Source organism: Procambarus clarkii, chromosome 1 (assembly GCF_040958095.1).
Source record: "Procambarus clarkii isolate CNS0578487 chromosome 1, FALCON_Pclarkii_2.0, whole genome shotgun sequence".
Taxonomy (NCBI): domain Eukaryota; kingdom Metazoa; phylum Arthropoda; class Malacostraca; order Decapoda; family Cambaridae; genus Procambarus; species Procambarus clarkii.
Genome location: NC_091150.1, coordinates 40,266,564 through 40,278,926, shown reverse-complemented (window position 1 = coordinate 40,278,926; position 12,363 = coordinate 40,266,564). Strand labels below are relative to the sequence as shown.

Sequence of the window (12,363 nt, the reverse complement as noted above, 5' to 3'; positions counted from 1 at the left end):
CCTACCCTCATGCTTGATTTCTTTTTTTAGTACATAGAGTTAGTGTTAGACTTCAAGGATCAGAGATAGGAGGGATATAGAGAGAGAGCAGGATGCTAAGGGGGGATGCTAAGAGGGGAGAAAGAAGGAGAGAGCACTGAGTGGGGGAGAGAGAGAAAAAAAGAGGATGAGGCCAATCAGGGTTGTGGGGGGGGGGGGAAGGAAAGAAGGGGCAATGTTGGAGGGTGAGGGAAAGAATTTGGTGTAGTGGATTTGTTGTATGTGGAGGGTGTGTGTGTTGGAGGGGTATTGGGTGAGAGGGGGGTGGGAAGGTGGGGCGGGGAGTAGCTGGTGGCAGGGGTAAAGAGTTCACATATAGGTGTGAAAAGACTAGTAACTAGTATATTGTCTCTTGAGATTCGTTTTCGTCTTTTAACTTATATCCAAGACTAATTATTATATTAAAAGAACACTGTGCACCATATGACTGACTCAAGAGGCACTTATCAGCCAAGTCAACTGCCGACTTTCCGGCCAGGGATGCCAGATTGGGCTACAAGTAGCGAATTGGGCTACTTTCCAGAGCCCCGCGCTCCCAAATGTTTAATTTCGCCACTTGCGACTTTTTGGGCTACTTTAAAAACAAGTTGGGCTATTAATGTTAAGAAACTCAATGATGATTTTTATGCTTTTTATAATGTCATGTGTACAAATCACAGCCGTGTCCAATAGCTTGATTGAATAGACCACTTACCGCAGGAGGCCAGGTCAGAGACCGACCCCCTGGGGACGTTGATCCTAGGAACTTCCCAAAGAAAAAGTAACCGCAAGGCAAGCTAATCCTCCCCAGGGGCTATAGATTTCCCAATCTTAATTGCCATTAATACTTCATCCAGGATACTGTCTGTGTTAAGTGACCTCCCACTGTTGCCTACTGTAAATATTAGGTTTCTCTTTAGGTGTTTCCAAGAATCAAATGACTGTCGTTAGAGCGGATTAGCATACAGTGAACTTGGCAGCTTCATCTGTGCTTTCATTGTTAGTGTGGCTCTGACCTCCAGAAGGATAGTTCGACACAAGTTACCGCATATAGAAAAGAAGTTACCGCTGTTACTTTTAGAATTTGCTTAAGTGTTAAGATAAAGAAGTGTAAAATGGGGAAGTGGTCTAAATACCAGGAAGCGTTTCAGATGTCCTGGCTTAAGGATCCCGTGTTTGAAAAGTGGTTGGCTGAAGTGAAAGAAGATGGAAATAAGGCATATTGTAAAGTTTGTAGAACTGAGATAAGAGCTCATAGAAGTGGTTTAAAGAAACACAGTGAAACATTAAAACACAGCAAAATATATCGGAGGTAAGTCATCAGCAGATGAGCATCAAATCTGTTTTATCAAAGAAGGAAGATAAATCTTTTTTTTTCATTTCATGTAATCTGTTATCATTTTTTGTCTATAATTTTGCAAGTATTTACCTCCTTAAAATTTTCTTAGATTAAGGACCTGCCCGAAACGCTGCGCGTGCTAGTGGCTTTACAAGACTGTAATTACCATATTTGTATCCTCACATTCCTTATGTACATTCTTGTATATGCATAAATAAATAAATAAATAAATAAACTTACTAAATTTGAATGTCGTCTGTCTGTATGTACTGTCGCTACCTAGAAATCTAACATTGTTTGTAACTCATCATGTATGTATGTACTTTTACCTGAATAAACATTTGATTTGATTCGATTTGACTAGACAAAAAATTGGGCTGCAAATTCGCTACTTTTTGACCGTCAGCTCGCTACTTTTAGCAATTTGGATCTGGCAACCCTGTTCCCGGCAGGGAAGTCGTAGCGGCACGGAAGGTCTGGCAGCAGGAGAGAATGTGACCGGAGGGAAGTGTGCGGTGGCAGGGAAAGTGTGGTGGCAGGGGAGTGTGTAACGGCAGGGAAGGTGTGACAGCAGGGAAGGTGTGGCAGCAGGGAAGGTGTGGCAGCAGGGAAGGTGCGACAGCAAGGAAGGTGTGGCAGCAGGGAAGGTGCGGCAACAGGGAAGGAGGAGTTTTTTTGCGAGTCGTTATGATTTATAGTTATAGTACATTATATATTATCCGTTTGAGAGTTTTAATATCAAAATGCGAAGTATTATATGAGACTTCCACACTTCCCTGTGGTTGGCTGACCAGACATAAAAATAACAGTAGCAGAAAATATAATTGGGTTTCCTTCCACAGCAAGGTGAACGATTATGTAACAATTATTTTCGTCATCTGTTATTACAGTATTTATTGACAGTGACAGTCACCGAGCGTAATGCAAAATCTGACAAAGACACGAGTTGGCAGTTTGGTGGTTGAAAGGCCACATAGTCAGCAATGGCGTACCGCGTCCACGGCCCGGTACGACGCCGTATAATACTGCCTCATAAATCAACCTGGTTTTGCTACAATTCATTGTGTCGGGGGACAGACAGGCAGCTAGTTTATACATATAATATATGTTACGCTTATATCGAGCTATCCCCACCCCCCCCCAAGAGTCAAATTAATGACCCTCGCCAGGATGCAGCCTCACAATTTTTTTTTTTTAGTTTAGTTTAGAGTTCATTTATTAAGCACCCCCATACCCATATTATGGGCGGTGGTAGACAGCTCCTGGTCACCTAGTTACTGCTAGGTGGACTGGGGCGTAATTGGAAACGTGCCCAACCATTTCTGTCCCGCCCGGGATTCGAACCCGGAATTCTCGATTGAGAGTCGAGGACGACCTCGATAATAATAATTTTATTCACAAGAAGGTACAATGGGTTGGCGAGATTGCATAAGATGGACCCAGTCCATCCTCCTGTTTTGATAGCACTTATAGGAAGGATAAGGACCATAGTACATATACCGACGTACGACGCAATTAGGAAGTAGAAATCGGCACTATTGAATTTGGACAGATCGGAAAAAAATTCTACTTATGTTGCAAAGAAAAACTAAACTAACTTAACGTTCCTAGCCCCTAATACATACTATCTGAGGCCTTATATAGGACATACGTGTGCTATATAGGCCTAGGAATATTTAAGTTTTTTTAAGCTTCCTTTTTCGACTATAAATTGAATAGTACCAAATTCTACTATCTAATTGTTTAAGACTTTGATGTTTGTACTATGGTGCACATAGTTACAAAAAGTACTATCTAAACAAGAGGATGGGTTGTATTAACCGTACATGTATTAACCGTACATGTATTAACCGTACATGTATTAACCGTACATGTATTAACCGTACATGTACAAACTTGTGACACGCTAGTCTAACATTGCCTCATCAGTTGCCGATACTAACTATACCTGCTGCATATAAAATATTTCTACTCACCAGCACTTAAATAGTTCATACAGGCAGTTCTTCAACTAATATTAGTCTTCCTTACTGTATACTAGGTACAAATTATACGTGAAGATTTTGAGAGGGGAGAGGCGGCCGGTTCTCCCCCTCCCAGGACAGAGTCCACACTGCCAGGCTCCGTCCTGGCCGGCTGTGGCGTGGCCGCTAGTAGGTCACGAGGAGACATGATGTGACTAATCACTGCTGAATGAACTCGCCCTCTGGCGAAAAAATTAATAACAAAATTGAATAGACAGTTGACGTATGTGTTAAATAATGTGTTATGTGTTATATTATAAGCACATCAATACTGTATCTTGCTTAGCTAAATATTTTAGTTTATGAACAAATTATGTGCCTTTAACTTTTCCCAGGATGGATAGAAGTGAGCATAACATTTTAATTAAATATATGCTAACCAAGAATCAATTCTGTAAATTATTAACCAAAATATGCTTAACTAAATACGGGTGGGGTCTTGGTGAGTTCGTGGTGTGCCTTCAGTCGTGGTGTGCGGCTGGCTTCTGCTCTGCCGGAGGGCACTGGATGACTTTAGCGTTTTAGTTGGGGGGCCGAGTTTTGGTTTTGCTACCCAGTGTTCCCTGTGCCTCAGTCTTGCTCCAGACTGGAGGATAAGGAGCTGTGTGGGGCTGGACCGGTGCTTGTCACCCTGAGGGACCCCTGGGGCTCCCCCAGTCATCTACCCGTTTGCGTTTCTTTGCCGTGAGGCATAACAGTTTCAAGTGATTGGTGATTGATGTCACTCGTTTCGCGATTAGGCTTGGCGCGTCACCTTTCTGGGCTTCGCGATTAACCCATCATGGGTACGCCGGGGCGCATCCACTCCCACGATCGTCGTCGCCCCTAAATCAACAACAACTCTCTGTTATTGGCCCCTCTCAGTACCTCCAGCGTCCCCCGCGAGCCACATCTCTCTTCCCTGGAACTGCCGCCCAGTTGGGTGGGTGTGGAGCAAGACTAGTAACTGCGTGATTCACCATAGATGTAAAGTGCCTTGTATAGTGACTGTTGTGACCCTCTTGTTGAATCACTTGGGATGCAAAAGATTATTGATGTGTGTATTTGTGTAGGTGATTGAATATATATGTATATGTATGTATGAGTATGTGTATATGTATATATAACATTAATAATTGTGTAACTAGCATCAAAAGATTGTTATTTGCTTAGCTAAACGAACTAGAGGGGTTCAGTTCCTGAACCGATTATGTGCCTCTGTAACCCTTTACACCACCGCCCACGGGATGGGTATGGGGGTGCATAATAGAGAAAGAAATTGAATTGGCGATTGTTTATCATCTTGAGAAGGGGAAGAGCAAATATATGGTAATAGTGGGGCCGCTCGACGGTGAAGAGAATAGCGACTGTTTACGGTGTCGAGGAGAGAGGAAGAGCAAACGTTTATGGTACCCAAGGGATAAGGGGCGGAAAGGTCAGTGGAACTGGTGCAGATTTTATGGTTGCAGTGGGAAGCATGAATAATATAGCGAGTTTCATTCACTTATTATGTGCCCCATACCCATCCTGTGAGTGGTTGTGAAAATGATTACAGGAGAGCATAATAAAATAAAAATAAAATGTTTATTCAGGTAAGGTACATACATACAAGAGATTTTACATAAATTGAGTAAATTGATTTTACATAAATTGACCTACCATCAGCCAGTCAGCGATCAGGGGCCAGATTCACGAAAGCACTTACGCAAGCATTTACGAACGTGTACATCTTTCCTCAATCTTTGACCACGTTGGTTACATTTATTAAACAGTTTACAAGCATGAAAACTTCCCATTCAACTGTTGTTATTGTTATAAACAGCCTGCTTCGGAGCTTTGGAGCTCATTAACTGTTTAATAATTGGAAACAAAGCCGCCAAAGATTGAGAAAAGATGTACAGGTTCGTAAGTGTTTACGTAAGTGCTTTCGTGAACCCAGGTGTCTTCACGCCACCACGTGCAGCAGCAGTTGACGCACAGTATTTGAAGGGGAGGGGGAAGACACAGTATGTGTCTCTCATGAGCGAGCCACTGGGAAAATTTCGCAACCGCTCCTTACAGGAAGCAGTGGCTTGAATTGTCGTAACACTTTACCATGTTTAGACACTTATGTTGCCACGTATGACATACTTGTACGTGTGGCTGACACTCTTCAGGTAAGTTGTCCATTTAGAGTAAACATCGTTTATTGTGTAAGTATACCAAATGATTTACAGTAGTGCCTGGTAGTGCACAAGGACCCAACACGTTGCCCCTTCTATTGATGACCTTACTGATTATTTAAATATTTGTAAAGCATACAAGATGAAAATATTACCACATAGGAATTGTGTGACACCTTCACACATAACTGTAAAAACATCAAGATAAATTGACTATGTCATTTCAAAACATGTGAGAGACATGTCTCTAGAGGCAGTTTATCCTTAAGGTGTGTGACCCCCCCCCCCCCCACACACACTGCCCTCCTGAGGTGTAATATATAAGATAAGTAAGATAAGAAGGAGTACTCACCAGCAGCGTGGTAGTGGCCCCGGAGACATCCACCTCGATCATCTAAGACTCACCACAATATTAAACATAACAAAGTATAAAATGACTCATGTATATAACACCAAATATCAGACCTTACCCCATACCACACTCCATGGTAGGAGGTGGGCAGAACAGGAAATAAATATGTAAACAAGGACTGGTTCTGCTTAAAAACAATAATGCAATAATGTCTATTATGTGTGTGTATATATATATATATATATATACATATATAAAAGGATACTTCCATTCTACGACGTCTATGCAGACCTTCCTCAGCGGGTTCTTGAGGCCCAGGCAGAAGAGGGCGCGGGCTGGCCGGTTCTCTGGAGGCTTGCCCACGGGCCGGCGGGGAGGCGGCCGCTTCCGCTGTGGGTGGCATCAGGATGTGGGCAATGGTGGCCGGGGCAATGGTGGCCGGGGCAATGGTGGCAAGGACCCAAACAATATGGGATAGGGGACAATGATGGGAAATGTCACAAAAATTGTGGGAGGGGGGGTGGAATAAAAAAAATTGTGGGGGCAGGACAAAAATTGTGTGGGGGGGGCAGGATAACAATCGTGGGGGGGAGTAGTACAAAAATTATGGGGAAAGGGGCAATAATTATGGAAATTGGGACACAAAATTGTGGGGACGGGAATAATAATGCAGGAACAGGGCAGTGATTCAGGGGAATAGGGGCAATAATGTGGGATATGAACAATAGTGGGCGGGGAAAATGGGACAGGGGGAGAGGGGTGGAGGGAGGGAAGGGGGAGAGGGGTGGAGGGAGGGAAGGGGGAGAGGATAGACGGAAGGGGGAAGAGAGGAAGGAAGTAGGGAATAAGGAGAAAGGAGGGAGTAAAGGGTGAGAAAGGAGGTGCGAGTAAGGAGAGAGACAGGTGGGAGAGGGGGGGAGGGTGTATGAAAGGGTCGTGAACAAATGAGGGAACAAAACAAACATATTATTAATCTCAAATTACAGTATTGTTAATTTTAATAACTTATAATTATCAAGTAATTCCTCAATTCCCGTCTTCCCAGATGGATGGAGTGATGCCAGGAGGTGATATATCTGTTAAGTACTTTACAAGCACTAAGATGCCTTGTGCCATTAACAAGTGACTATGAATTATACTCAAAAATATAGAGACAAAAATCATGTATAAAAAAATATAGTTTTAACACGGGGAATTAATTTTTTGCTATCTACAGATCTATTTCTACATCTACAGGCGCGTGAAAATGTCTAGGGCTGGTGCAAGAGGCAACATTGCAGACAATGTGCGGCGCGTGGAGCGTGCAGAGAGAGCCAAGCTAGCTAGAGGCAGGCCACACCACACATAGGCCTACGGTACTCCAGTGCAGGCCACACCACACATAGGCCTACGGTACTCCAGTGCAGGCCACACCACACATAGGCCTACGGTACTCCAGTGCAGGCCACACCACCGTAATCTAGAGAGGCAGCAGAGTGCGTGCTGGGCTTCAAGCAGTGGAACACAACACGACTGATCCACCTCCTATATACAATGTACCAAAACAATTTTGTTTTTTGCAGGGATATTCCTGCGCGGGCTCCGAGCCTCTGGCTGGCCCACTGCGCGGGCTCCGAGCCTCTGGCTGGCCCACTGCGCGGGCTCCGAGCCTCTGGCTGGCCCACTAAGTGTTGCTTGTTTCTGTTTTACTTGGGCGGAGTATGAGTATTTATGACTCGTATGGTCGCTTCAGTAAGATTTTGTCCCATGTGTTTAACAACTTCTGCTCTCTTGAATCTAAGTTGAAATCTTAATGGGTTTGTAACTGTGCACTGTGTTAAATAATGTTCCAGGGGTCTGTTGTGGCTGTAACTGTGCACCGTGTTTGATAATGTCCCAGTGGTGTGTCGGGCATTTCTCCACAGTGCTGACATTTCCGCCAAAACAATGATATAAGAGAGCAGAGTGGTGGCTCCCTCAACTTGTCCGCCGCACCCAATTGTTAGTACAACCCATTCTCGCACTTTCTTACAGTCAATATTGACTTATTAAATACGTGCATATGTGACATACTAAACATACTAGTTTACCTTGAAAAGCTTCATAGAAAACACCGACCTTACCTAACCTTCTTAGTATGTTAACATAAGCATTTTATTGCTTCGTAATTACAATTATTACTTAACCTATAATACCTATAATAAGTTAAGTAATAATTGTAATTACGAAGCAATAAGATGCTTATCTTAACATACTAAGAAGGTTAGGTAAGGTCGGTGTTTTCTATGAAGCTTTTCAAGGTAAACTAGTATGTTAAGTATGTCACATATGCACGTACTTAATAAGTCAATATTGACTATACGAAAGTGCGAGAACGGGTTGGTTAGTATAGCATGGCTGTGGTGGGTGTGAAGGTGGGTGAGGGGTGGAGGTGGGTGTGGGGTGTGTGTGGGGTGTGGAGGTGTGTATATGGGGGTGTGGAGCGTGTGAGGGAATGTGTGTGTAGGGTGGTGGGGACGGGAACACCACCACCACCACTATCCCAAACACAACCACCACCACCATCATCACCACCACCATCCCCAACACCACCACCATCCCCAACACCACCACCATCCCCAACACTATCATTACCACCACCACCATCTCCAACACCACTATCACCACCACCACCACCATCCCCAACACCACCACCCATCACCACCACCACCATCCCCACCACCACCACCACCACCACCACCACCATCATCCCCAACACCACCATCTCCAACACCAACACCATCCCCAACACCACCATCACCATTCCCACCACCACCACCACCACCATCACAACCACCATACCCAACACCACCATCACCATTCCCACCACCACCACCATCACAACCACCATCCCCAACACTATAATTACCACCACCACCATCTCCAACACCACTATCACCACTATCACCACCACCACCACCATCCCCAACACCACCACCATCACCACCACCACCATCCCCATCACCACCACCAACACCACCACCATCCCCATCACCACCACCATCCCCATCACCACCACCAACACCACCACCACCACCATCATCCCCAACACCACCATCACCACCACCATCATCCCCAACACCACCATTCCCACCACCACCACCACCATCATCCCCAACACCACCATCACCATTCCCACCACCACCACCACCACCATCACAACCACCAACACCACCACCACCACCACCACCACCATCATCCCCAACACCACCATCACCATTCCCACCACCACCACCACCACCACCACCATCACAACCACCAACACCACCACCACCACCACCACCATCATCCCCAACACCACCATCACCATTCCCACCACCACCACCACCACCACCACCACCATCACAACCACCAACACCACCACCACCACCATCACAACCACCAACACCACCACCACCACCACCATCATCCCCAACACCACCATCACCATTCCCACCACCACCACCACCACCACCACCACCATCACAACCACCAACACCACCACCACCACCATCACAACCACCAACACCACCACCACCACCACCATCATCCCCAACACCACCATCACCATTCCCACCACCACCACCACCACCACCACCACCATCACAACCATCACAACCACCAACACCACCACCACCATCACAACCACCAACACCACCACCAACTTTGATGGTATAAACATACAGTATACACAAAGCTTGCCTACTGCTTCAGATTAATGGCTTCGCCAGGCTCAGCTTCCCGCGGTGAGTGATGTGTTCTTAGGCCTACTGGCTTTACCATGTGTTCTTATGCCTACTGGCGTTAACATTTTGTTTACACAGGAGGGGTGCAGGAACAGACGACTGCTGACTCCTGTTAGCAGTCTCTGAGAGCTGTCCCTTCCCTTCCCTTAGCTCTATGCCTGACCCACTAGTTCCCTGGAACACGACCCGCAAATCATTTAACAACCAGGTAACCAATCACTGCTGGGTGAAGAGTTAAGGACTGGCGCCTAGTTAATCTTTTCCGGCCAGGATACTGCGGTTCCTGTATGTTCTTCGGCCAACTAGGTTACCATGTGTTCTTAGGTTTAAATAGAATTTGTTTAAATTCTGTTATTTTAAATTCAGCAAATTCAAGATTTACAAGATCATCACTATTTGGCATAGGTTCGTTATCTACCCGAAACGCTATGCATGTTAGTGGCTTTACAAGAATGTGAAAACATCAATGCTATGTACTCTCATAAACCCATTGTACCTCCTTGTATATATATGAATAAGAATTATCCAGATTAACGAGTGTCGCACAGAGATCCGGACCAGTGTAAATGGTCTACAAAACAACTACATTTATCTTACAACAAAACTTGGCTCATTACACTAAGGTTTGCGAGGCAGATTGCATGCCATTCAAGACACTATACGGTTGAACGCAACGGGATTCTAACGTCACAAGATGTTCAACCTCTTCAATATGTTATACAGGAGCTCCTCTGCATCTCTACTACAGCCCACACACCAGCAATCTGCTACTCTCCTACGAAAAGGGGGAAATATTGTTGACAAAATAATTTCACTAAAAGGGATACTGTTTTGTTGTCTTGTAGTGTATAAAACAGCGAAGATCACAAAAATAGTGAACAGCAATATAGGACGAGTGTGAATGAGAACTGGCTGAGTGACTGACGAGAACACACACTCCACCTCTCTCTATATATATCTATATGTATCTTCAGGTCCGAGTTCGAACCCCCGAGGATCCAAGATCCACTAGAACACACCACCGTGGTACTGCTACGGAATAGTAACTATGTCATGACTCTCAAGAATATCTGGCTCACATACTTCGGCCAGATTAGTCATTATCAATATTATTATTATTATTATTTTAAATGCCTTACTTGTGTATATCTTATCAGTGTTTCTATTTGAGATGCATTCTAGTAAATTAGCTTTATACTAGAATGCTTAACAATCATTAAATAAATAAATATGCTGATGAAATATGTGTCAAAATTTATTGCTCTCAAAACTGATTTATTAAGTTAATTGTCATCTCTGAGACATTTTTTTATTAAACAAAGTGTATCTTGTGAGTGTGTTCTCCTTGTGAGTGTGTTCTCCTTGTGAGTGTGTTCTCCTTGTTCCTTGTGAGTGTGTTCTCCTTGTGAGTGTGTTCTCCTTGTGAGTGTGTTCTCCTTGTTCCTTGTGAGTGTGTTCTCCTTGTGAGTGTGTTCTCCTTGTGAGTGTGTTCTCCTTGTGAGTGTGTTCTTGTGAGTGTGTTCTCCTTGTTCCTTGTGAGTGTGTTCTCCTTGTGAGTGTGTTCTTGTGAGTGTGTTCTCCTTGTTCCTTGTGAGTGTGTTCTCCAGCCCACTCGCCGTACCCAAACACAATTCCTTCTAACGTGCTTGAGTTCCTCGTAAAAATATGAGGAAACTCTATAAACATATAAAACATATATAAATATATATATATATATATATATATATATATATATATATATATATATATATATATATATATATATATATATATACAGGGATAGCACTTCTGGTTGTATTTGAAGGGACCCTCAGCCTCGAAGAAGACAATATGCAGCACCCGGGGGAGCCTTGTAAAGTTCCCATGTGCGCTAGCACATTCTGTCTTCCCTTTATATATTTATAATTGTTTAATGTCACTGAAACTTTATTACACAAAAAGATTTACATTTTGTGGACTGTGGGGGTGCAAGGTGTTGTGGGTATGAGAGAAAGGGGCATGCTGGCACAATAAAGGTGAAGCGAAGGATGATAACCACGGGGTTTCCGCCCGTGTATGAAATGTGGGTTGCGACTCTCCTACCCAAATATCAACACGAATGAGAGAGAGAGTGGGGGAGAGAGGAACGCGGGAGAGAGAAAGAGACGCTGAGAGAGAGAGAGAGAGAGAGAGAGAGAGAGAGAGAGTGGAACGCGGGAGAGAGAAAGAGACGCTGAGAAAGAGAGAGAGAGTGACGCGGGAGAGAGAAAGAGACGCTGAGAGAGAGAGAGAGAGTGAGAGGAACGCGGGAGAGAGAAAGAGACGCTGAGAGAGAGAGACGGGAGGAGAGAGTGCAAGATGTGCTCAGCATTCACTAACTACTGGTGCTCCGAGGCCACACTTGTCCAACAGTGTTCAACACCTTATATGGGAAAACAATTAGGAAACACAAGCAAAAAATATAGAGAATTTAATGGGAACGTAGAGCAGTGTACACGGGTGTGACACTAGCAGTGTATACGGGTGTGACACTAGCAGTGTACACGGGTGTGACACTAGCAGTGTATACGGGTGTGACACGAGGAGTGTATACGGGTGTGACACTAGCAGTGTACACGGGTGTGACACTAGCAGTGTATACGGGTGTGACACTAGCAGTGTACACGGGTGTGACACTAGCAGTGTACACGGGTGTGACACTAGCAGTGTACACGGGTGTGACACTAGCAGTGTACACGGGTGTGACACTAGCAGTGTACACGGGTGT

The 12,363-nt window shown here is 44.6% G+C and overlaps 1 protein-coding gene across 1 annotated transcript in view; it reads right to left on the bottom strand.

The window, feature by feature from the left end:
• The window catches only part of LOC123758842 (Ca[2+]-channel protein alpha[[1]] subunit D), a 797,128-nt gene that overhangs the window by 711,413 nt on the left and 73,352 nt on the right, over positions 1–12,363 (bottom strand). The window contains exon 3 of the mRNA XM_069338501.1: positions 6,140–6,264. Within this exon, the coding sequence (XP_069194602.1) occupies positions 6,140–6,264 (125 nt within the window). The remainder of the gene's footprint in view (positions 1–6,139; positions 6,265–12,363) is intronic.